The 27,329-nt window shown below is 35.1% G+C and overlaps 1 protein-coding gene across 1 annotated transcript in view; it reads left to right on the top strand.

The window, feature by feature from the left end:
* The window catches only part of LOC141340839 (transcription termination factor 2-like), a 31,669-nt gene extending 7,324 nt beyond the window's left edge, over positions 1 to 24,345 (top strand). The window contains exons 2-21 of the mRNA XM_073845927.1: positions 10,067 to 10,136; positions 10,691 to 11,671; positions 11,794 to 11,914; positions 13,845 to 14,024; positions 14,127 to 14,284; positions 14,736 to 14,817; positions 16,458 to 16,556; positions 16,633 to 16,783; positions 17,172 to 17,277; positions 17,397 to 17,581; positions 18,300 to 18,453; positions 18,656 to 18,747; positions 18,854 to 18,933; positions 20,193 to 20,329; positions 20,410 to 20,580; positions 21,003 to 21,055; positions 21,410 to 21,563; positions 21,719 to 21,801; positions 22,038 to 22,112; positions 23,743 to 24,345. Coding sequence (XP_073702028.1) covers positions 10,067 to 10,136; positions 10,691 to 11,671; positions 11,794 to 11,914; positions 13,845 to 14,024; positions 14,127 to 14,284; positions 14,736 to 14,817; positions 16,458 to 16,556; positions 16,633 to 16,783; positions 17,172 to 17,277; positions 17,397 to 17,581; positions 18,300 to 18,453; positions 18,656 to 18,747; positions 18,854 to 18,933; positions 20,193 to 20,329; positions 20,410 to 20,580; positions 21,003 to 21,055; positions 21,410 to 21,563; positions 21,719 to 21,801; positions 22,038 to 22,112; positions 23,743 to 23,887 — 3,277 coding nt within the window. The 3' untranslated portion in view covers positions 23,888 to 24,345. The remainder of the gene's footprint in view (positions 1 to 10,066; positions 10,137 to 10,690; positions 11,672 to 11,793; positions 11,915 to 13,844; positions 14,025 to 14,126; positions 14,285 to 14,735; positions 14,818 to 16,457; positions 16,557 to 16,632; positions 16,784 to 17,171; positions 17,278 to 17,396; positions 17,582 to 18,299; positions 18,454 to 18,655; positions 18,748 to 18,853; positions 18,934 to 20,192; positions 20,330 to 20,409; positions 20,581 to 21,002; positions 21,056 to 21,409; positions 21,564 to 21,718; positions 21,802 to 22,037; positions 22,113 to 23,742) is intronic.
* Positions 24,346 to 27,329: the final 2,984 nt, after the last annotated feature.

Below are 27,329 nucleotides of genomic sequence, written 5' to 3'. Positions count from 1 at the left end.
ATATACCCGTATGTACGGGGGCGTGGCCGGCGCGCACGTCCACTCGCCAATTTTCAATTGGCCTTTTTAATAAGGCTCAGAGGTGATCGGTCTCTCAAGCGAGATCCCAATGTAACGTCTCCGTTCCCTCCTTCGGGGAACGAGGGTTACCTTCGTAACCTAGACGTTTTGCATCCGATGACTCCTTTAAGTCATTTCAAAGGCTATTGTTCACTTAAGTCTATTTCTATTACAACAACAACAACAACAACAAAAATAATAATACAATTAATCGTTTAATTACCAAAATAGATGTAGTTTCAACCACAAAACTAATGCTGCTCTTTCTGAATGTTCATTAAAATTGCTATTTTAGGTACTGCCAAATCATTGAACTAGGTTGCTAATGGCCAAACTCACACCTATGGTAACCAACAGTGCTTTTGGTAAACGAACCCCACACTGGGAAACCAGCCAGCCAACCAGCTTGGCTGTGCTGGAAGACCATCTAAACCAGCAAAAACCAACTTTATTAGGCTGTATTTATCATAACGACTCAGCTTAAGGAGATAGTTCATCCTAAAGTGAAAATTCTGTCATCATTTATTCACCCTCAAGTTGTGAGAGTTTCTTTTTTCTGTTGAACACAAAAGAAGATTTTTTAGTTGTCGGTAGCCATTGACTTCATTGATATTGATTTTTTTTTGTACTATAGAGGTCAATGCTGGCAACTGCTTGGTTACTAACATACTGCAAATATCTTCTTCTGTGTTTAAAATGATGACAGAATTACCATTTTTGAGTGAAGTTACCCTTGCTAGCTGATTGCTTAAGTGCATCTACTGGAAAAAAAAAAAGCTTATATTTTCAGGCACTGATCAATCCATGAAACATTAAGAACTTATTAGTTTAGTTATAAAGTGAAGCTTTGAAGGCTGTGTTATGGCTCTATCTTTCACACACTGACACAAAGGTATAGGGATAAGCCATTGGTTATGGACTTACTAGCATACCTGGGTAAGCAGGCGCTTCTAATACTCTGCATGTTGAATGATGTTCAATCAATGTATGTTTCTATGTTCTTCCGTAATATTGTTTGTGGTTCATTTTACGCTGCTGGCACAAACTGAAGTAATGTTACATTAAATGTTGTCACAACAGCAAACTAATAAGCTGAGCTCTATTTACGTGCTCTTCTGGGACTGAGTAATTCTGAATGAATGTGAATAAGATAATGTACTTATAATAAATCTACTGATAGCTCCTGCTAAGAGCATTAATGTATTCCATAATACTACTATAAATATTTCTTAAGTCATTAAGATATAGACAAAGATTAAATGTCTTAATAATGCTCGCCAAACTGGTTTCATAATTCTAAAGGAATTATCAATAGTCACTAGTATTTGCACTAGTATTTGCTGAGGCAAATATTCAAGCGACTACAGCTTGCGCCTCAGCTGTCTGAATACACAATCATCTGTTTATTTCAAATTTTTGGAGCATATTCTAATTTCCTGCTTCTGTCAATACAAACAAAAAATGATGAAGCTGAGTTGTCAACTATATTGTTCAGTAGATGGCCGAGTGTCATTTTACATCTTGGGAGTTTCTTTATGTTTGTCAACATAAGTTTTCACAGCTTAACAGAAGGTAACATTTCATCTAAGCCAGTGGTTATCAAACAGAGAGCCCTGAAAACTTCCAATGGGGCCGCAGGTTGACTTAAAAGTGTTTAAATATTTATTTAAATATTTAAAAGTGTTATTAATACTTTGTTATAATAATGTAATATTATAACAATATTATAATATTATAATATTATTACTATAGCATTCATATAGTAACATACCAAAAAAAAAAAACACCACCAACAACCTATCAATTTGGTAGACGTTTTTATATACCAGTCAAAGGTTTTCAAACAGCAAGATTTTTAAAGAAGTCTCTTCTGCTCATCAAGCCTGCATTTATTTGATCCAAAGAACAGCAAAAACAGTAAAAATGTTAAATATTTTTTCTAAATAAAATAACTGTTTTCTATGTGAATATATTTTAAAATGTAATTTATTCCTGTGATTTCAAAGCTGAAAGTTTAGCATCATTACTCCGGTCACATGATCCTTCAGAAATCATTCTAATATTCTGCTCAAAAAACATTTTGACTCCTAAGCTTTTGATAGTGTATAATGTTACCAAAACTTTTTATTTTAGATAGATGCTGATCTTTGGATGTTTCTATTCATCACAGAATCCTGAAAAAAATGTACTTAACTGTTTTAAATATTATTAATAATAATAATAATAATAATAATAATAATAAATGTTTCTTAAATGGCAAATCAGCATATTAGAATGATTTCAGAAGGATCATGTGACACTGACGATTGGAGTATTGATGCTGAAAATTCAGCTTTGAAATCACAAGAATAAATTACATTTTAAAATATATTCAAATAGGTATTATTATTCAAACAGGTATTTTAAATAGTAAAAATATTTCAAAATTGTACAGTACAGTTTTTGCTGTACTTTGGATCAAATAAATGCAGGCTTGGTGAGCAGACTTCTTTAAAAAAAACATTAAAAAATCTTAGTTAAAAAACTTTTGACTGGTAGTGTAGGTAAACATCACTCATATTTTGTAAAAAAAAATTACTCACCATTTTTGACATGTCGCCAATTTTTAATTGGTCTTCACAGCAATTCATTTGAATTCAATTTTGTTAATATGTTAATTTAAGGATAGAAATTACTATGCTAAGAATTACTTGCTCACCTCCAAACACAAAAGCAAGCAGCAAGGCTACTTTTATTCAAAAACTTTTGTAAAAAAAAAAAAACTTTTGCAAAAATATCTAAATATCTTTTTTTATTATACTATATTGGGAACCAAAAACTCATCTTTTAAAGCCTAAAATCTCTAGTGGAAAGGTAGGGATGCCTTCTGCAAGTAACTACACTGCAAAAAAAGTGATTTTCTAAAATCTTGTTTTCTGAAAAATATCTTAAAATTAAGTGGGTTTATGCTTAAAATAATATATTGGTCTACTGTATATGTGACCCTGGACAACAAAACCAGCAATAGCCAAAAATACATTGTATGGGTCAAAATTATGAATTTTTCTTTTATGACAAAATCATTAGGATATTAAGATCATGTACCTGTAAGATATTTTGTAAATTTCCCATAAATATATAAAACTTAATTTTTGATTAGTAATAGGCATTGCAAAGAACTTCATTTGGACAACTTTAAAAGCTTTTTTCTCAGTATTTTGATTTTTTTTTTGCACCACCAGATTGCGGATTTTTAAATAGTTGTATCTGGCCAAATATTGTCCTTTCCAAACAAACCATACATCAGTGGAAAGCCTATTTGTGACCCTGGACCACAAAACCAGTCTTAAGTCGCTGGGGTATATTTGTAGCAATAGCCAAAAATACATAGTATGGGTCAAAATTATTGATTTTTCTTTTATGCCAAAAATCATTAGGAAATTAAGTAAAGATCATGTTCCATGAAGATTTTTTGTAAAATTCCTACTGTAAATGTATCAAAATGTAATTTTTGATTAGTAATATGCATTGTTAAGAACTTAATTTGGACAACTTTAAAGGTGATTTTCTCAGGATTTTGATTTTTTTGCACCCTCAGATTCCAGATTTTCAAATAGATGTATCTCGGCCAAATATTGTCCTATCCTAACAAACCATACATCAATAGAAAGCTTATTTACTGAGCTTTCATATTATATGTACATCTCAGTTTTGTAAAATTTAACCTTATGACTGGTTTTGTGGTCCAGGGTCACATATATCTGTTAATGGGGTAAATAAAAATTAAAAATGAACCGCTAGATTATTTTTCCACCACATTGGCAAGTCAGGCATTGAATTACGTTAATTTTCATAGATTTATCAGAAAACAAGTCTAATTATCTTATGTCATCTTGCTTCTCATTATTAAGAATGTACATGCAATAACAGATGCCATTCAAATGTGTACTTGGCATCAAGTTTATACAAATAAAAATTTTTTCTTCTTTTTTTAAGCATACACAAGGTAACAAAAATGACACTAATGATTTAATTATGTCGGCAAAGCAAAAACAGAAAGGTGTGTTTGTCTCAGATATGGAAATGAGAAAAAGTGCAGCAAAGTGGGTCATGTAAAAAATCTGTAATAAAGTGTGAAATTTATGATAACATGTAAATAATACATCGTATACAGAAAGGACTTTGCCTGGAGTTTGGGCGGCTGCTGTGTTAAGAAAATGTAATGCTTTAATATTCCGATTTATACACTCTCTTTTTGTCCTGTATCTCATACGCTCCCCAGAGTCAGAGCCAACAATTCACTGCAGCCTGTGCTCCTCCAGGGCTGTAGTACCTCAGGGAAGCAATGAGTGAGAAGCTAAGCGTAGAGAAGCTGAGAGCACTTGCCACTCTCCCTAACAGGATTATCCCTCACTGACGGTGCTGTCTCCGCTCACGAGCGGATCACGTTCTTAATAAACGTGTTACCTCACACTCTGAGCGGCCGCAGGTGATGCATATGTGGATGTGGCAGGTGGGGGGTGCTCGCTGTCACGCTTAGACATGGACACTTTGTTTCACTCTCATTGAGCACCCGCAGCATTATGGGTAGGGCTACAGTAGCTGCAATCCCACATAATCAATAATTCATCGACTAACATACACACTTGGCTAAGTTCAGTCAAACAGTCTGTGACCAGCGCAAACTTCAGGGGGCATGTTTGGATTTAAAGAGTCGGTTGTTGTTGCGCTAGCACTCATGGTTTTTTTCAATACAGTAGCTGTAGGTTAAACTCTGTTTTTGTACTTGTCATTTTCCTAGTCTTTCTGGGGGCATCTGACTCCCAAAGCGAAGCACAAACAGACTGTCTGACTAAATACAACAATTTCGTCACAGTGTCATCACCAACAGTTTGGCTACATACAGAGAGCTCTGTTTATGTGTTTGTGTTGCCCATGAGTGCAGTCTCATGCTAGTAGGCCAGTATTTAGTAGCAGTCAATGATAACAGTAAGTTATTCTTATAACAGCACAGAAAAATACAAAGACATGTCATAAACACTACCAGTCAAAAGGTAAGTTACAGTAAGATTTGTAATGTTTTTAAAAGAAGTCTCTTCTGCTCACCAAGCCTGCATTTATTTGATCCAAAATGCAGCAAAAGCAGTAATTTTGTGAAATATTTTTACTATTTAAAATAACTGCTTTCTATTTGAACATAATTTAAAATGTAATTTATTCCTGTGATCAAAGCTACATTTTCAGTATCATTACTCCAGTCTTCAGTGTCACATGATCTTTTATAAATCATTCTAATATGCTGATTTGCTGTTCAAGAAACAATTATTATTATTATTATTATTATTAATCATCATCATTTTTTTCAGGATTCTTGGATGATTGGAAAGATCCATAGATCAGCATTTATTTGAAATAAAAAGCTTTTGTAACATACACTTGACTATACCATTCAAAAGCTTGGAGTCAGGCTAATTGTCTTTTTAAATACATTTATTTAGCAAGGATGGTTTAAATTGATCAAAAGTGATGATAAAAACATTTATAATGTTACAAATCTTTTGTATTTCAGATAAATGCTGTTCTTCTGAACCTTCTATTCATTAAAGAAACCTGAAAAAAATTCTACTCAGCTGTTTTCAACATAATAATAATAATAAATGTTTTTTGAGCAGCAAATCTTAATATTATAATGATTTCTGAAGTATCATGTGACTGGAGTAATGATGCTAAAAATTCAGCTTTGAAATCACAGGAATAAATTACATTTTAAAATATATTTCAAAATTTCACTGTTTTTTGATGTACTTTGGATCAAATAAATTCACTCTTGGTGAGCTTAAAAACATTGAAAAACATTTCAGTTCTTACTGTTTAAAAACTTTTGACTGGTAGTGTAAAATCAAACTTAAAGGTGCCATAGAATGCATTGATACAATATTTTAAATTGTTCTCTGATATCTACATAGAAGGTATATGGAATAGGAAATGGCAAAAATTCGCCAGAAATGGTTTTACAGGTCCACATTTGTCCCTAGAATGAAATGGTCTGTTATTGCCTTATTTGGAAGGTTCATGAATAATAATGATGAGCTCTGCTCTGATTGGCTGTTTCACAGAGCGGCTCATTTAAGTAGCTCACACATGGAGGAAAAGATATATTTAATCACGGAGCTTGAGCCGCTATTAATATGTGGTTTATTGAAACTGCCGTTTTGAATGCATGATCATTTTACTTTCACTTTTGTGATCTCATGTGCTCTGTGTAACGTTATACTGCAGCGGCAGTACTTACTTACCACATAAGTTTAGATGCTTGTTAGTGATGCTCAGGATCTGTAAATCATTCGCCATCGTCCGCGCAGTCATCTCTCCAGCTCTCCATTTATGTGGTAAGCGAAGTCTTATGTACTGCAATGTAACAGGCTATCGCTAGCAGTAAGCTAAGTTAACCGTGTCCCTTTAGTGGCTCGCCTTATTTTATTAGAACGTCTTATTTGTTTTCCTTGCCTTTCTGAGTACAGACATCAACCATCCCTGCACAACCTGGAACATAACATTTATTCCCGTGATCTGCCATTTTTGCTATTGTCCTGCTTTGTTTTTTTTTTTTTTTGTTTTTTTTTTACAATAGCCTAGCTGCAGAACTTCTGATGATTGGGTGATGCAAATGTTGTGGGGTAACTATTAATGATTGTGACTCGTACGTAATAATCGCTGTTATGTTAGGATTAGCCTATTTTTCAGTGGTCTTTTGCAAACACCAGATTTATATACGATGGTGTTTAAGACTCACGGTATGTCATTACCATGTACAGAACTGTTATTATTCAGCTTTGCCGAGGTAAATACAGTTTTCCATTCTATGGCACCTTTAAAAGTCATATTCTAGATGTCACTCTGTGCATGTATCTCAGTCTATGGCTTTAGCAGTTATTAACTGCATTACTGTTGGGTTTTCATTTGACTTTTCTTATCCTTGATATGAGTAGCACTCGTCCTCATGTGTCCTTTTCACGATGCTAAGAAATATTACTGCTCCAGATGGCATTTCACATAATTCAAAAAAATCTTTTTTTTTTTTTTTTTTTTTTGCACAGAGCAGGCAGAGATGATAGCTACCTGACTAGTTAGAAGAAACCAGCTTCAGATGAAGCGGAAGCCAAGCAGATGCTTTAATTTGTATTGTCAGCATGTGCTTTTTCATCTGAGGTGTTTATACACTCATGAGAATAGACTTCAGACATTAATACATAGGCTAATAATAATAAAAAAATGCTGGTTTGGAAATTACAAACTCTGTTTGGAGGACACATGACTGCAGTAATGTTCTAATGAACCAGATAAACTGCCTAAAAAGATTCACAATCATAACATAACGAATAAAAGCAAGCCTCTTAATTTATGTATTTTATCATTTTTAACAGTTCAATGATAGAATGATAATATTATTATGCTTTTATGAGGTGCAAGTGGAATCACAATGCGGTTTAGATAACTTTTGCACATAATTAACAAGCTGAAATTTAAAGGGAAAAACATAAGTGTTGAGAAAGAATGAAAGGAAAAAGAAAGATATAATGAAAGAGTTACAAAATGGATAATGACTTACTGATGAGGGACAAAAGGTCACTAATAGAAGGACCTCTGTGTGAAAGATTTTCTGAAGAAAGCTGAATAAAGGTCATTTGAAGATACGTTTTTGGGTGGTGATGAGCCTTGAAGTTATACTATTTTTTTCCCATCTAGAAGCAGTCTGGGAGATTATTGGAATATATGTAACGATGAAAATATAATTGGACATATGAAAATTAATCGTATTAATCAAAGGAGTATGCATATTCGAGTAGATCAAATTCATGATTTTCTTGTGACTCATGGTCAGTATGTCATGGTCAAGATCCTATGAATAAATATTTATAACAATAACTACGCGTGTCATTTATGTCCGTTTATGTGCCCATGGTTCCACCTGCTGGAATAGCTGACAATTTTGAAGAACATTTTTAAGTTATTTATTTGGTTATTTATAACATACCTGTACAAAATTGACCATGGTAAGAATAGCTTCCACCAAAATGCCACAGTTACTACTATTACTGTTACTGATGTACAAATTCAATTACGTTTGAACAGTAGTTTTAGTAAGGCATTTATTGGCTACAGTGCAGAACACGTCATCAAACCGCGACAGCGGCGGGTGTTTTTGTTCATAGTGAAACTGAAGCCGGTGATCTAAATGAAATAAGGCGTTGTCGTAAAATGGAAATAATTCTGTGTGAAGCACACGGTAAGTATCGTATTCTCACTTATCACAGTGTAAATGATTTACACTGAGCAATTTTACTTTTTAAGAAGTTTGTGTTCATTAGCAGTATAGCATCGGCTGTATGTAAGTTATAGCTTCTGATGCATGAATACGAAAGTACCGATTAAGTCTATTTATTATAATTGTTTTCAGGCAGTATATGCTTATTGAAGACTGGTGTAAAGGAAGGACCGAATAAGGGCAAAAGTTTTTATATTTGCACTGCGCGTGATGCAATACCCTGCAACTTTACACTGTCTACAGAGTAAGTGCACATACCTTTATGCATTATCATAATATCAGCTTGTTTTCATTTTCACAATATGTATGGACACAGAATAAGTTGTTTTGTTTATAAATCAAATGTGCATGAGCAGTTTCCCTGCTCTAAATTCATGCATGTTCTTCAGGATCCCCCCATCTCACTGCCTTCAACATGAGGACTCCATGGTTGAACTTCAAACATTAAGTTACAATGAAAAACAGGGCAAATACAAGTAAGATTTACACTGTATATCTGCTGTGAGAATGAAAATCCAGTGTTGGGGAGCACAGATCCAGTAGAGACCAATATGAATAATGAAGATCTATTTCTCATATTACTAATTATAAGCTAGTATAATGTTGGTTTTAGTAAGGTTAGTATTTTCACCAACAAATAATGGTTTTAAGTCATTTATTTCTATCTTTTGCTGTAGTGTGTCAGTAGGAAATATCAGTTTACATTTCCAAACATTCCTTTTATAATCCAGTGAGATTTTTGTTTGCACAAGGAGTCTGACAACAGCCAGTGCTCCACAGAGATCTGATCTCATCATCATCCAGTCTGTCTGGAATGACATGAAGAAACAGAACAAACTGAGACTAAATCCAGAAAAACTGTGGCAATCTGCAAGATGCTTCAAGAAGAGGCTTACCTGCAAAGCTACCTGAAAATCTATGCACAAGTGCACCTAGGGCAAAAGCTGCTTTAAACGCAAAGGATGGTCACACCACATGTTGATTTAATGTAGTTAACAGAAGTTAATTGGTTCATAAAATCTATTTATTACATTATTTTACACAAGTGCCTAAAACTTTTAACAGTGCTGTAGCTTTGTAGGTAGGTTTCTTGGAGAATCCTGGAGACGTTGCCACAGTTCTTCTGGATTTAGTCTGTCTCCGTTTTTTTATATATATTTTTTCAGTCCAGACAGACTGGATGATGATGAGATCAGATCTCTGTGGAGCACTGGCTGTTGTCAGACTCCTTGTGCAATCAAAAATCTAACTGAATTATTACAATTAATGGCAAAAGGAATGTTTGGAAATGTAAACTGATATTTCCTACTGACACACTACATCAAAAGATAGAAAGAACTGACTTTAAACCATTTTTAGCTGGTGAAAATATTAGTTGCCTAAGACTTTTGCACAGTATTGTGCATCAAACTTGTTTTTGTTGTACCTGTCATATTATGGGAATCACACAAAGTTCTTTGGTTCACTTTTCCAATGGAAAAACATCCAGTATTGTAATAATCACCATATTGATCAGTCTATTAATTACCATACATAATATTTTCAAGAAAAATAACACAATATATTGTAAAAAAAAACAACATTCTCTAAACATGTCTATATTTTTCTAGGCACAATCCTTGTGTTAGATGGAAAAATAAAAGGTAATGAGGAAAGGTTTCTAAATCCAAGCCATGAATACTTTATTTCTTTCATTATCAGGTTGTTTTATCGTTGTGTGCTTGGAAGATCTGAAGGACAGAAGTGGTGTGGTTGTGTTCCATGGAGCGAGGTAGACATCTATCCTCTAAAATTATTTTAACATTCAATAAACATTTAGCATATGTGACCCTGGACCACAAAACCAGTCATAAGGTTAAATTTTACAAAACTGAGATTTATACATCATATGAAAGCTTAATAAATAAGCTTTCTATTGGTATATGGTTTGTTGGGATAGGACAATATTTGGCCGAGATACATCTATTTGAAAATCTGGAATCTGAGGGTGGAAAAAAATCAAAATACTGAGAAAATCACCTTTAAAGTTGTCCAAATTAGGTTCTTAACAATGCATATTACTAATCAAAAATTACATTTTGATATAATTACAGTAGGAATTTTACAAAAAATCTTCATGGAACATGATCTTTACTTAATTTCCTAATGATTTTTGGCATAAAAGAAAAATCAATAATTTTGACCCATGCAATGTATTTTTGGCTATTGCTACAAACATACCCCAGCGACTTAAGACTGGTTTTGTGGTCCAGGGTCACATATTTGTAGTTAGCCTTATTTTTAATTCTGAATGTATTTCTCACCACAATTCTTTACCACCTGCAGAAAGACCTCGAGAAAAGGACTGATTTGTCAGACAAAGATCTTCAATCCTCCAGCCTCACTCCTGTCAAAAACCCTTTCAAAGTCAAGAAAAGGCAGGACAAATCTTCAGAACGCAAGAGGGATCCAGATGCTGAAAAGGATAGAGGAGAGATCAATGGTGAAAATAAACATGTGAAGGGTAAAGATCATGGTAGTGCTAAAAAGAAAGAAGAGCGTTCCAAAACAAAAGAGATAGAAGGGAATAACAGGAATGGGTCAGATGGTCAAAGTGGCTTGGACAGGGAGGGGAAAGACTCTGGAGATTCAGAGTCTTGGAGGAACAAGAAACTTCCCGCTGGGATGAAGATAAAGAAGAGGGTGTCTGATGATGAGAGGCTGAGGAGCACATCAGAGGATGGGTCATGTCCCGAGAGTCCAAACTCTGTGGACGAAAGTGTTCAAGGACAGAGTGAATCCGAGACCAGCCTCAAAGACCAGCAGGAGAAGAAGCCGACAAAAACAGGCAGCTCTGCACAAAGCCCTTCAAAGAGCTCATCTGGATGTGATGATAAAGCTTCAGTAGAGACTGAAACAAAGGATGACCGCTCAAACAAGCAAAGCACTGCTAATTTAAAATCTGTTACAGATAAAACTCAAAGCCTGCAGAGCAAGAGCAGCTCACCCTCATGCTCTACATCACAGGATGTGGCAGTTTCTGAAAAGCCCACAGCACTTAATGTTCAGAAAACAGTACCTAACCAGAGTCAGGCGAAGGACCAGAAGGGCATAGCGCGCTTTGGTGAATGGAGCGATGAGGAGGATGATGTTCAGCTTGTGTCGGTACAGCCTCCCACCCAGCAGAGTGCTCCGACTCCAGCCGCACCTATTCAGAAAACGCTCACTTCTTATTTTGGTTTCCAGCCTGCTTCTAAAGTCCAGGTTCAGTCTGAGGACCCCAGGGCCCTTCATAGCCATCTCACAGCTCAGCTCAAGCAGAAGAAGGTTTGTCATCCTTTACTATTTACAGTTCATATTATGTGATAAGTGAATGATTGAATCAGTTGGTTATGCTTAAGATTTAACGCTCAGTTTTGTTCCCTCTGTACGTGCTCTGTAATTCCTAGGCCACTCTCTCAGTGGTGAATGTGTCAGCTCTGCCAGATAAAGGGGAGCGTTTGAAGAGTCAGGTGAAGGAGCTGGAAGACGCGCTGGAGTCTCTGAGCCTAAACACAGCTTCTCTGTCTGGTGAGATTCACTTTATTTTTGGGTCAGTGACAGTCATTATTTTGATGAGATCTATCTGTAAGGTATACAGTATACATTAATTTATACATAATATGACTTGAATGTACACTGCTGTTCAAAAGGTTGGGAATTTAGTAAGATTTTTAATGTTTTTTTTGTTTCTTATGCTCATTAAAATTCCATTTAATTGATCAAGAATACAGAAAAAAGTAATATTATGAAATATTATTAAATTTTAAAATAAGTTTTCTATTTTAATATATTTTAAAATATAATCTATTTCTGTGATGCAAAGCTCAATTTTCATCAGCCATTACTCCGGTCTTCAGTGTCACACAATCCTTCAGAAATCATTCTAATATGCTGATTTATTATCAATGTTGGAAACAGTTGTGCTGCTTAATGATTTGGAGCCTATGATACTTTTTCAGGATTCTTTAAATAAAAAGAACAGCATTCATTAAAAATAAAAATCTTTTCACTTTTTATCAATTTAACACACTGTTACTGAATAAATGTATTATTTCTTTTAAAGAAGGAAAGAAAGAAAACATTTACTGACCCTAAAATTTGAACCGCAGTGTATATTTTAGGAAAAGATTTATATTTTAAATAAATGCTGTTCTTTTTAATGTTTTATTCATCAAATAATTCTGAAAAAAGAGTATTACAGGTTCCAAAAAAAACATTAAGCAGCACAACTGTTACCAACATTGATAAAAGCATATTGATAATCAAGCATATTCCAATGATTCTGAAGGAATAAATTCTATATAGAGGCCACTATTTTAAATTGCAGTAATATGTCACAATATTACAGTCCCCCCCCCCCCCCCCCCCTGTATTTAACATCATATGTGACCCTGGACCACAAAACCAGTCTTAAGTCGCTGGGGTATGTTTGTAGCAATAGCCAAAAATACATTGCATGGGTCAAAATTCTTGATTTTTCTTTTATGCCAAAAATCATTAGGAAATTAAGTAAAGATCATGTTCCATGAAGATTTTTTGTAAAATTCCTACTATACATATATCAATATGTAATTTTTGATTAGTAATATGCATTGTTAAGAACCTAATTTGGACAACTTTAAAGGTGATTTTCTCAGTGTTTTGATTTTTTTCCACCCTCAGATTCCTGATTTTCAAATAGATGTATCTCGGCCAAATATTGTCCTATCCTAACAAACCATACATCAATAGAAAGCTTATTTATTAAGCTTTCATGTGATGTATAAATCTCAGTTTTGTAAAATTTAACCTTATGACTGGTTTTGTGGTCCAGGGTCACATATAAATGCAGCTTTAAATTTTTTCTTTAAAACATTACTTCTTTAAATTCATTAAAAATCTTACTGATCCCAAACCTTTGCAATGTACCTCTTTCATTAAGAGTATGTTATGTTTAAATAAATTAATACTTGTGATCAGTTTTGGTACATTAAAAAAGTGACATCAATATTTTTACAAAAGATTTTGATTCAAAATAAATAATGTTATTTTAAACATTCTATTCATCCAAGAATCCTGAAAAAAAAAATGTTTCTTGAGCAGTAAATCAGCATGATTTCTGAGGGATCATTTGACACTGAAAACTAGAATAATGGCTGCTGAAAATTTGGCTTTGCCATCACAAATACATTTTAAAATAAATTTCAATAAAAGAGAGTAATTTAACTTGTAATAATATTCCACAATATTACTGTATTTTATGATTAAATAAATGCAGCTTTGGTGAGCACAAGACATAAACAAAAATTTAAATAAAAAAACAAGTCTCTTAGATCATCAGAAAATTTGAAGATCTGTTCAGGTTGTAAAATGCTCCCTAAAAACATGATGTTTTTGAATAAATAATGGATAATAATTCAGCTTTATAAACTGAATATTGAAGGAATTTAAATGAAATCATTTTACTATTTAAATATAGAGTCTCAAGAGAAAGACAAATCACAGGCAGAACATAAAGCAGCACACAGCCATTCCAATCCATTCAGTCGTCCTGGAGGCACCATGCTCCTGCCCATAGCTCCAGCTCCCATGTTGAAGGAATCCTCTAGTAGCTCTCTAGGCCTCAACCTGAGCCAAGGTTGCTCTCAGATGTTTGGAGGTAGAGTGTTTAATCTCATTCTTCTCCTACAAATTGGCGCTTTCTGTGCTCATTTCATTTGTAAGTTTATTGATGTTCTAATTTGGCTGGTTGTCTCTGCAGTAAATCCTCAGAGCCAGGCTTTCTATGGTGGCAGGATGACTGAGAACAGACTGCTGGCTGTCCGCAATGCCACCACCGAGGCCATCGACCATCTGCACGACTCGCTGGAGTCCTGCCCTACAGAAGACACAGAGTCACCGGATCCCAAAGGAATCAAAGTAAGTCAGTTTGGCCTTTAAAGCTGTCTACACATTATAATGCCGTCATAGTCAAATTTACATAAATGGTATAATACAGCTCTACTATATAAGAGAGTTTACTTCTGTAAAAGAGAGTTTTTGGAATCTGATTGTAGTATTTTCCAGTTCTAGATAAGTGTGAAAAAGAAAAATTATGGAAGAATGACTGTGTTTCCTGATTATTCTGCTTTGTAAAATATAAAATTTAAAGAAAGATATTCATTGTGCATTGATTGTGAGTGATAACCATCGATCTGTAAAATAGATTTGCAGACTAATAGACTTTTCACTTGTTTAGTATGATAAGTTACTTTCATCAAATTAATTTCACATTTGTTGTGGAATTTGTTGATTGTTTAAAGTAAGCATTTTTTAAAGCTTGAATAGAAGATGCGCAAGTGACCGTAGCATTATGATTTTATTTCACAAGGTGGAGCTGTTGCCTCATCAGAGGAAAGCTCTGGCCTGGCTGCTGTGGAGAGAGACGCAGAAACCATGTGGAGGAATTTTGGGTAATACTCATTTTGATTGAGAGTGACATTTTATATGTGCATATAATTTAATATGTATATTTATAAAAAAAAATTTGTTGTTGTATTTAATCAATGCAATATTTAGTATAACTGGAAAGTTAGCCATGACAGGATGATCAAAGGTCCCAGTGTGAGTTTTGCAACATTACCTTGTCCTATTTATTATAGAGACACTTACCAAACAAATTAGTGAGAACTAAATATTGATTTAAAATTAAATTATGTTATAGTGTGATAAATGTTTTTTTTTTTCTTCAAATATTGAATATAAAACATTAGCGGTCATTATATACTGCTATTCAAAAGTATGGGATCAGTAAGATTTTTTTATGTTTTTAAAGAAGTCTCTTGTGCTAATCAAAGTTTCATTTATTTATAAAGTAATATTATGAAATATTATTGCAATTTAACAAGCAGTTTTCTATTTTAATATATGTTAAAATATAATTGTTTTTTGTAATGCAAAGCTGAATTTCCATAAGCCATTACTCCAGTCGTCAGTGTCACACAATCCTTCAGAAATTATTCTAATATGCTGATTTATTATAATGGTTGGAAACAGTTGTGCTGCTTTTTTTTTTGAACCTGTGATACTTTTTTCAGGATTCTTTGATGAATTAAATTTCAAAAGAATAGCATTTATTCAAAATAGAAATCTTTTTTAACAATATAAGTCTTTACTATCACTTTTTTCTCTGTTTAACACATCTTTGCTGAATAAAAGTATTAATTTCTTTCAAAGAAAGAAAACATGTACAGACCCCATACTTTGAACGGTAGTGTATATTGTTACAAAATATTTCTATTTTAAATCAATTCTGTTTTTTCAATAAAGAATCCTGGAAAAAGTATCACAGGTTCCAAAAAATATATATTAAGCAGCACAACTGTTTCCAACATTGCTAATAAATCAGCGTATTAGAATGATTTCTGCAGGATCTTGTGACTGTGAGAAATGGAGTAATGATGCTGAAAATTCAACTTTGCGTCACAGGAATAAATTCTATTTTAATTTATGTTAAAAACGAAGACCACTATTTTAAATTGCAATAATATTTCAGAATATTACTGTTTTTTTCCTGTATTTTAAATCAAATAAACATAGCCTTGATGAGCAAAAAAGACTACTTTAAAAAAACATTACAAATCTTACTGATCTCAAACTTTTGTACGGCAGTGTACACAAAGTATTTGACTGTGGAATGCTGCCACTAACCAATTCAGTTCACTGTCTACATATAAAAGTTGTTGTTTTTTTTCACCATGAAATTAAGTCTCTACACCCTTTTCACACTTCCAGCATGCTGGGAACCCAGGTTGTCATAATTTAGTTTTTCCTAAATAAATTCATGACATTATTTCCATGACTTTTGAAAAGTGGCACAAAATATAGCAAGATTAATTACAGCGGTCAGAAGGATGTCAAAATTACTTGTAGTGAACTTTTTTTGGTAATTTAGTGGCAAGGTAACACTAATGATGCTACAAATGTACATTCACACCTTTGCTAGATTTATATTCGGTTTCAATATTAATAGCTGTGGAAATGTGTCATCACAATCTGTGAAGAGGGTTTATTAAACTTGCTTTTATTTTTATTTATTCATTTTTTTGTTAAGCTGATGACATGGGCTTGGGAAAGACCCTCACAATGATCTCCCTCATTCTGTCTCAAAAGAAGAAGGATAAGAAAATGGAGGAATGGATCTCTAAAAATGGTATCCATTACTAAATAGTTCAAACTTTTCTGTGTATATTTGTGTGTTTTGTTTGATACTGGATCTGCATCCTCAGATTCAACCATAGTGCCGTCTCAGGGGACATTGATCATCTGTCCTGCTTCTCTGGTGCATCACTGGAAGAAAGAGATTGACAAGCGTGTGAAGAGTAGTCGCCTCAGTGTGTATTTGTACCATGGACCCAACCGACAGAGGAGTACAAGCGTGTAGGCCACTCACTTACATACACAACAACAGATGGATCATGTACACGTGTCTGTTAAGCATTTAGCAAACCATACATTATGTTTGAGTGCAAAATGAAATTCACATGCATGCACATTCAGTGGTGCCAAAAATTACTTCGACACTTCAGTTGCACTTAAAATACAAAATATCTAACCATGTGGCATGTTTTTCACCATCTGTCTATCTACCCATCTGATCACAGATGTATTTTTAGTGGATCTGTGAAGTCAGCTCCTTTTAGGGTTGTACTATATTTAAAAAAACAACATGTCACTTGGTTATTGCTGTTGGTTGTTTCTCTCACTTTTTTTGCTCATCATCTTGCGTAATCTCTTATCCTCTTTTGCCAATCTGTGTCTTTACCAGCCTTGCTGAGCATGATGTTGTGATCACCACATACAGTCTGGTCTCTAAGGAGATCCCTGTGCAGAAGGAGGATGCAGAGAAACCCTCTAAGGACTCTGATCATGTGGTATGAATAGTGACTTCAACATCCGAAGGATTCATTTAATTGGCTAAGATGTTTAAGAGCCTGAACCTGTTTTGTTGTCTAAAAAGTTATTTTAAGTACCCTTTTTCTTCTCGTCTTAGGCAACAGAGCTGTCTCCTCTTTTACGTGTTGCCTGGGCACGTGTGATTCTCGATGAAGCGCACAGCATTAAGAATCCTAAAGTGCAGACGTCCATGGCGGTGTGTAAGCTGCGGGCCCGATCCCGCTGGGCTGTTACTGGAACCCCCATTCAGAACAACCTGCTGGATATGTATTCCCTGCTCAAGTACGATCGGTTTGCCACAAAAGTCTTCCACACTGGAAGTTTTCTAGCTATTCAAGACACATTACACCACAAATTTAGCCATAACAACATCCAGGATCTCAAGCAGGCATCACAAATGTGTGGGAACAAGGAACATTTTTGGCATCAATTTTGTTTTTTTGTATCCTGGAGAGAAAAAAAAACATGCTTTTTGATGTTTACAGTCCTTATCTAAAACCCATTTTTTTTTTAAGCATTTGCCATCTCATCCAAAGTGACATTGGATTCAAGGCATAGAATTTAACTGTTGTTGTAATTCCTCAGATATCTAACATGTGATCTTGACATTGCTGGCGTCATGCTCTATTGTTCAAGATGATGAATGCAAAGTGTCTCAGTCTGAACAGGCATATCTGATTTTAAGTGTTTCCATAGGTCAGGACTCAACATGTATGTAGGGCCACACACTGTGCTCAGTTTTTTTTCTGTGCTCAAAAATCTCACTCTTTCCTCACATGGCAATTTAACATGTAGAAAAGGGTGAATCGTTTTAGTGCGCAATGAGGCAAAGTATATGTTTTAAATGTCTCAGACCCCCAGAAGCTTTTGTGATACACATTAAGAAGCTTTTGGATATAGTTTTTCCAGACAGCAAATAATCTGCAGCACAGTGCTTTAACAACACTGTTATAGTGATTTACTTCCTTTAACCGCTGTTGTTTTTGCACATGTTGTGCAGGTTTCTGAGATGCTCTCCTTTTGATGAATATAAGCTGTGGAAGGCTCAGGTGGATAATGGCTCAAAGAGAGGAGGAGAGAGACTGAACATCCTTACCAGAGCTCTGCTGCTTCGCAGGACCAAAGATCAGATGGACGCTACTGGAAAACCACTGGTACACAAGTCAATGTTTAGTTCTTATACCCTAGAAACAATTGAAAAACTAAAGTGTTGAAAAGTTGGAAATATAAGGACAGTGTGTGGCTTCATGCCTGGAAATGAATATGGAAGTTATCCGTAATCACAAATTACACACATTTATTAAAAAATTAATTGGTCATCTGAGTAATCCTGAAACATCTATGCTTCTGTTTCAGGTGTCTCTGCCTGATCGGACCTGTGAGGTTCACAGATTGAAGCTGTCTGAAGATGAACAGGCTGTATATGATGTCGTGTTTGCACAATCCAGGTATATTATTTCACTGAACATCCATCTGTTTGCCTAATCACTATTTACATTTGATGTTTTGCATGCATGGTGTGATTATCTTGTGTGTTTTTTTTTTTCTCCCCAGGTCCACACTACAGAACTATCTTAAGAGACATGAAGAAGGAAACACTAAAAAGGGGGACAGTAGTAATCCTTTTGAGAAAGGTAAGCAGTCTCTGTCACATCACCTCTTACTGTAAGAGAAGGATTGAGTTTAGCCAAAGCCCAAAGATTATCAAGGCATGTGATCCAAGTTGACCGTTACACTTTCTCAAAGTAAGTAATACAGACCCTCTCATATCCCAATAGAAAGAAAATCTATGATTTATCTCCAACTCTAATCAAACACCTCTGAACCAGCTAATCAAGGTCTTACTAGGTATACTTAAAACTTCCAGGCAGGTGTGTTGTGGCAAGTTCGAGCTAAACTCTGTAGGAAACCGGCCCTCCAGGATCAAATTTGATGACCCCTGTCTTATGGCAAGCCCCAAAAGGTCAAATGCACTTCACATATTAATTAAACTCTTCATTAACCCCAAAATGTGCCAAAAAAATATCCCCACACCATTACATAACCGGCAGCAGTCTAAATCATTGATGCAAGGCAGGATGGATCCATGCATTCATGTCGTTTACGCCAAATTCTGACCCTACAACTGAATTTTGTGGCAAAAATCGAGACTCATTAAACCAGGCAATCTTCTGTTGTCCAATTTTGGTGAGCCCATGCGACTATTAGTCTTAGTTTCCTGTTCATCGCTGACAGCAGTGTCACCTGGTGTGGTCTTCTGGTGCCCGATCTGCTTCAAAGTTTGATGTGTTGTGCATTCGAATGTGTTGCATTCATGCTCTAAGTGTCCCTAAGTTGTAACAAGTGGTTATTTGAGGTGCTGTTGCTTTTCTATCAGCTCAAACCAGTCTGGCCAATCTCATCTGGCTTCTGGCATTAACTAGGCATTTTTGCCCACAGATATTTTCTTTTTTTTTCTGGCCATTCTCTGTAAACCGTGGAGTTGGTTGTGTGTGAACAACCCCAGTAGATCAGCAGTTTCTGAACTACTCAGTTCAGTCAGTTAGGCACCAACAACAATGCCGAAATCACATTTCTTCCCGATTCTGATACTCATTTTGAACTTGACCATAGCTGCATCCCAGTTTAGAGGCCGTGCCCTTTGAAAGCTGCATTTACATTTGCTAGGCAACAAGATTAATCCTTTGTAGGCTAGAGCGTCCCATTTAACATTGTTTGGTCCAAACTTCCCAGCCTTTGAAAATGTGATCCTTGTAGTCATCGTTCTTCAAAGGATCCAGCCTTCAAGATTGGCCTAATGAATCGGCCCTTGAGTGTAGTTCAGGGCTTGTGTAGGAATGTTCATTTACTGATACAGGGAAAGAAGGTAACTGAGAGCTTGTTTGTGTCTCAGTCGCACGGGAGTTCGGGATGTCTCAACAGGAACCTCTGTCTTCATCTCAGCAGCCTCAGGCCTCCAGCACCATCCACATCCTGTCACTGCTGCTGCGTCTCAGGCAGTGCTGCTGCCACCTGTCTCTGCTCAAGAAGGTGATGTTCCCTCTCTGTGTCACAAACTCTTATTACACGCTCTCAAGTACTGACACATGTATGCTGTATGTTTTTTCCAGACTCTGGATCAGACGGAGCTACAAGGGGATGGTGTAGCTCTGTCTCTAGAAGAGCAGCTGTGTGCTCTGTCTCTGTCTGAGCCCTCAGGTTCTGACCCTAAAGACACTGTGTCGCTCAACGGCAACCGCTTCTCCTCTGAGCTCTTCAAGGACACTCGTGAAAGCACTAAGGTGAACATGCTCTCCTACACCCTGCTGTACCCAGTCTCCAGTATCCAACTTTTCCTATACCCCATAATGCTTTGAGCAAACTATTTGAGCAACTTCCAGGGGAGATACAATTTTATTTTAAAGCACCATGTGAAATCCGGGGAAGGAATGTCAGTGATTTAAAAAATGTGAGTGAGATAAAAACAAAAGAGAAGACTGCAGCTATGCAGTGTCTGTTGTCATTTTCAGTACAATGAAATGCAAAGAAAAAATAACAAAAAACTGGCCAAGATGAACATCCTTGAATAGAAATTTTCTAAACCCGAAGTGCCACCCTAATTTTAAATACAGTATACTGGCTCGTTCAGAGAAAGTGGATATTGGCCTGTGTGTTATTTGTCACTGTGCTCTTTGTGAGGATGTTATTTGTTTATTTATTTCAGATTTCAGCCATTCTGACAGAGTTGAGAGAAATTAAGAAGAAAGATCAAAAAAGGTATGTCAACTGGAGTTCGCAGTTTAGGTAAACAATAAAACCTTAAAATATCTTTAGATGTCTATCTGGGTTGTATCATCTATATGAATGGTGTGATCCACATGAATAATTCCTATGTGTGGGAAGCCTAAATAATGTGTCTTTATTATGAACAATACTTTTTGGATTTTATCATAAACCTAACATTTTCCACTGAGGTAAAAGTCATTAGAAGACACGTTTCTTCCCTATGTCTTTGTCATTTAATCTCATTAAACAGTCAGTCTATCATTATTTCATCATGTACCTTATTGATATTCCCAAAAGTCAGTTTGTAATTTCTGTTATTTGTCAATTTTGAACGCTGCTTGGCAGTGTGATTGTGTCTCAGTGGACCAGCATGCTGCACATTGTTTCTATTCACTTGGAGAAAATGGGTCTGAAGTTTGCAGTAATTGATGGCACCGTCAATCCCAAACGCAGAATGGACCTAGTGGAGGAGTTCAACACTAACCCTAAAGGACCACAGGTATGTGGTGTATTCCTTCAAATTGATATCACAGAGGGTCTGACCTTTCATGTATTGTTTAATTTGTTGATGTCTGTAATTTAACTGCTAATGTGTTTAGTTGGTTTATTTGTTAGGAGTTAGGAAGATGTTCATTGTTTGTCTTAATATTGCAGGTGATGTTGGTGTCTCTGTGTGCTGGAGGTGTGGGAATCAATCTGATTGGAGGGAATCATCTGTTTCTCATGGACATGCACTGGTGAGTCACTTTAGGTTCTTAAGAAGTTTAAATGAATATGTATTAATAGCAATTTCAGTGTTACACAGAAGACCTTTACATAAGTAAGTCCAGTTGCTGGTTTGAATGCTGGTTACACCATTAGTCTGAAGACTATTTTTATAAAATTGAACAGTAAAATGCAAACAATAACTGCTTTGGTTCATAGTGCAAACAGACTAAATGAATGTGTATAAGAACTAGGCCTTCATTCACAGGAATCCAGCACTAGAGGACCAGGCCTGTGATCGGATTTATAGGGTTGGACAATCCCGGGATGTTACAATTCACAGGTGAGGAATTGATGTTACTCCCAGGTGAAAAACAAGTGCACTCCCATAATGTACTCTATTTTCACGCTCTAATTTTGTACTTAATATACAAAAAATTATTCTTTAGAACATCTTAAGAACATCTAAGTGTACTCAAATGTGCTGTTTTGGGACACCATGAATATGAACTAAAATGTGCTTTTAACATGCTATCTTTGTATTTAAAAATGTATTTAGTTACCACTTGTAGTACACTTGAACCCACTAGTGTATGAAAGATGGGTTCAAGTGTACTACAAGTGGTAACTAATGTAAGGGAAACAGACAAAAGACAGAAGCGTAACAATCTCCTCATGTTTTCTTTAGAGGAGCAGCTGGCATGCAAGCCAGGGTCGGTTCAAAGAACGCAAAAAGTGGCGGGAAAAGTGATGGCAAAAAGCATGACTAAAAGCAACAGCTAAAGGCTACATTTTTATGGTGTCCTGTGTTTTTAGACTCTGCTTTTAGACACATCCCAACAGGTGTCTTGTCCAATTAGATATGGTCTTAGCTTGGGATATTATTATCAGTTATATCTTATCAGTCACATGGTCTGAATTTTCCCGCTCTTGCAGGGTATATAATATATATAATACATTTTACAAAGAATCGATTGATTTGTTGAGTTTTCAACCTTGTACATACCAAACACTATTATAAACCCTATAAGCTATTCAGTAGTTATTAAAAGGACATACACAATGGGTGATTAGAACATAAGACAAATGTGTGGGTTAAATACATAATACAGAGTTATACATAGAAATGATTAGTCGTAAGTCCTTTAGCATCATTTAGGTGCATATATACACATGGAAAGGCCGTTTTTGTGCCATTCTGTGCATGTGATGGTATGTTCTCTGAGCCAAAAGATAGAAGGTGCCTGGTCTTTGTCTTGAGTGGGGAAAAAGCAATCCTAGGAAGTCTTTAGCTCATGATTTCCATCTTGGATTTACATGTAATGGTCATGGTGTGCATCTCTTTGACCATTAATCTTGGTTACTTGCCCTAAATTTGACAACCTCCTTCCTGAGTTGCTGAGCTCCTAGTTAGTTGGTTAGACTTGCTTTAGACTCGTGGCACCAGGGTATCACGGACAGATTTATGACATTGTCTGGTTATCCTGAGCCTCTTTGTGGAATTTGGCTCTTTGGGTTGTTTCAACAATTCTAATCGAATCTTCTGATTCTGTATGATTCACTCTCATATGCTACACTAAATAAATTTTTTTTAAAATACAGAGATGTTAAAAGCACAGTTTAGTTCATATTAAGAAAATTTGCTATTTTGGGACACTATTAATAAGTACTAAGGAATAATTTTTAGTATATTAAGTACAAAATTAGTGCGTGAGAAAAGAGCACTTTAGGTACATCATCGAAGTGCACTTTTTTTCACCCGGGATTGTATTCGGTTGGTTACAGACAAGTAAAACAGTCAAGTAGTGGTTCTTAATGATGGGAAAAGACAGCTTCATCAATCAGACATGAGCAAAATAAATTTTGTATAGATTTTGAGGTAATATGGCATGTGGCATATTTTCGTATTATGCAAAGAAACATTAGCAACAGTCAGACTAATTGCATGGTGTCGTGTGTCAATCTCTCCTCAGGTTTGTTTGTGATGGTACAGTGGAAGACAAAATCTCTTCACTACAGGAGAAGAAGAAGGAGCTGGCTCAGAAAGTCTTGTCTGGAACTGGATCCACGTTCACTAAACTGTCTCTGGCAGATCTCAGGGTCATCTTCGGTGTGTGATATGTATTTTATTTCACAAAACTAAGATTAATCTACACAACATAATTTTATTTACGTGTGTTGTTGTCTTGAATTGTATTGCATTTCTTGGAAAATGTCATGAAATCAAAGACTTCATATTCATATGGTTAATGCTTATATTGAATAAATATAAAAGATGACAGTAGGTAATTGTCATGAAATTTGTTTTCCAACTCAGGCCAATCATGATTTAATGCATTTTATACTTACTCCACACTGATTTGTAGTGAATGGACAGTTTTGCACTGGGTAACTCCAGCAGCCAAATTTGACAGATGAGCCAGAAATACAACCGACATTATTACATCTTTTCATCTTACATTCACTGAATAATTTTATTGGGTTGTTGTACAGTAAGTTGCAGTTTTTAAAAAAAAGACTGGATTATGGATTAACAGTTGAAAAAGAAGCCAAAAAAGTAAAAGAAATTAAACTAACATTATGCTTCTGATTTTTTGTTTCTGATTTTTTTAAAGCATTTTATAGTACTGTATATCGCTTTAATATGTTAACATTTCAAAAGCATACATGAGAATAGCTGAAGCCATTACTTAAAATCTGCTTAAATAATGAGTTTATAATAATAATAATAAAAATTACAAAGATGTGAATGCCCTTTTAACCCTCTGGGCCTCTTCGGTCATTTTTGACCGAAAAAATTTATGTTTTGAATTTTTAAAAATCGTAGCTTCATCAGAATGAGATGACACTTGGTGACTTTTGTTGCATTAGCTATGTGAGTACAAAAAAAAAATCTGTGACATGATTTTGACCCATGTTAAAGGGTCAAAAAAAATTAGTCACATTTGGCTCCTTCGCGGTCAAAAATGACCGACATAGGAAATGAATGGGAAATATGAAAAAATGTGATAATTCAGATAATCTTTTGGTAGTACAAGCTACAAATGAGCCACTGTGCTGAAAAGAAGTGTTCAGCAAGCAAGGACTGACACTCTAAAATAACAAAAGTACAGAACTGACACACACACACACGCGCACGCACACACACACACACACACACACACACACACACACACAGACACACAGAAATAAGCAGAAAAATGCAAAACCTGATATTTATCCAATCAAAAAAAATCTAAAGCTTGCCAAAAGTAATCTTTTAGAATGTCTGAATATATTTCTAAATGCAAAGCCTATTAAAATGAAGAAACAGTAAAAAAAACAAAACAAACAAAAAAAAACAATAGGAATCCCAAAGCCCCTGTATATATGTATATAGGGAGATACAGGAGTTTACATGGCATTACACAAGTTTTTATTTTTCATGCCACTAGATGGTGCAATTTTCACTTAAAAAAAAGGATTTTAAATGCTTTTACTCTATTTTAATGTGAAATGTTGTATTTATTGAAAAATAATAAATACATAATTAAATTAAAAAATATAATATAAAATATAATTCTAGTGGGAAAAAATTGCTCATTAAAACTGTATAAATATTGCATAGATTCATAAAAATTGCTCAATTCTAAATAATAATTACAAAATATTATTGAACAAAAATGTATTTAATTGATTTTCCTGAAGAAAAAAATAAGTTACTTTTTAAGGCTTCGGTCACTTTTGACCGCGAGGGAGCCCCTTAATGAGGAGGCCCAGAGGGTTAAAGGAGTTTGTCTTTATAGTATACCATTTTATTTACCAATAGAAAGACAAATAGTGAAGAACAATAACAATTGAAACAGCATGAAAATTAACTAATATTTAAACATCTTAAAATCCATTTTCATACAATTAACAGTAAGAGATAAAATGTAAATGTATGTTTACAAGTTTTTAACAAATATGTGAATATCATGTGAGGTGTCTGCCATCTCTATGCTTCAGTATATGATGGTGTCTTTGTCAAATGGTCAAGAGGAGAACTCAGCTGATCCATGATCCGTTTGTCATCTCTGTTTTTTTACTGGGCAATGTATTTTAATGTAGATATGGTCTCTCTAGATCTCTAATTATCCTTTCTTGGCTTTTTGCAATTTTCATTTTACTTCTGTAACTTTGTTTTCCTTTACCATCGATGTTGCACCTTAAAGTTGTAAAACAGGGAGATAGCTTAAAACAGTTAAACACAAAATGTAAATTGTCATTATTTACTCATTATCATGTTGTTTTAACTCCATAAGCTTGGCTTTTCTTTTGATTAAATTAGTTTGATGTGCAAGAGAATTAAAACACAAATACATGACAGCTTACCTTTTTTCTCCCTGTAAGACTTTAGCAAGCTTCTGACTTCAGATTATTAGAAAGACTGGATTTAACACCTGTCTCAGCATCACATAGTTGAACTAAGTGCATGAAGCTGTGAATTGATGTTACCAATAAGGCAGTTAATATCTGTACACTAGATCTGTAGAACTAACATCATCCATTATCCAACCTGGCATGTGGATGTTACTTTGAAACATGTCACCTACCTAAAGATTGCTGAAGACCATGTACACTTCTTCATAGCAACTGAATTTCCTGATAGCAGTGGCCGTTAGGGTAATGAACCTGTCACCCTGCCCTGCCACACTGAAAAAAAATGGTTCAGAATGCTGAAGAGGGCTCTGATTTGGCAGAGGCAAGTTCTGGTTTTGCTGAGGAAGGTTCTGGTTTGACAGAGGTTCATTCTTGAAAAGGTACTGACCTGTGACAGATTTTTTTTCACCTTTTTTTTGAGAGTGTAGTAGTGACTCTGCATACATGAACATTATACAAATATAGCTCTGTACAAACATGCTAAACAGAATAAATGAACAGTTCAAATAATTTGAAATAAAGGTTGCCTTACATACATTTTAATATACATATTAACAATGTACAGTATTTAAACAAAGTGGTGTCTAGACCTATCAATAATAATATTCACAAAAATCAACAAAATGATAATTATAATACTAATAAATGTTGTCTATGTCTGGTTTTGCTGATGAGTCTCCTGGATTTGTTGGTCAGGGTTCTGGTTTTGCTGAGGAGGGTTTGGATTTGGCTGAGGAGGGTTTTGGTTTTGCTGAGGAATGTTCTGAGGCAAGCTCTGAGTTTGCTGAATAATTCGATTAGGCTCATCCAGTAATTCATTGTCTTCTTTCCTGATTAATTCATTTATTTTTTCTGACACCTTATACCAGTCACCCATTTTTAATTCTTCAAAAATGTCCTTCATTTTTCTTTTAGCATTTTCACTGACCCTCTCTCGCATTTCCTTTTCTGCAGATTCCATTGTCTCCTCTTCATATACATTTTGAAATACAGATTTGTAGTAGGGTTGTTGACAAAACATGGACATACACAACCAAAGTACTGGTGCAGAAAAGAGGAGTGCCAAGCCAATTACCTATAGACAAAACAATATACTTGCATAAATATACTCAGTAGTATATAAACAAATTAATGGCAGGTGTTCTGTCAAAAATGTTTA

This window comes from Garra rufa, chromosome 8 (assembly GCF_049309525.1).
Source record: "Garra rufa chromosome 8, GarRuf1.0, whole genome shotgun sequence".
Lineage (NCBI taxonomy): Eukaryota > Metazoa > Chordata > Actinopteri > Cypriniformes > Cyprinidae > Garra > Garra rufa.
The sequence above is the reverse complement of the archived record's forward strand: the minus strand, read 5'-3'. Positions and strand labels throughout refer to the sequence as shown.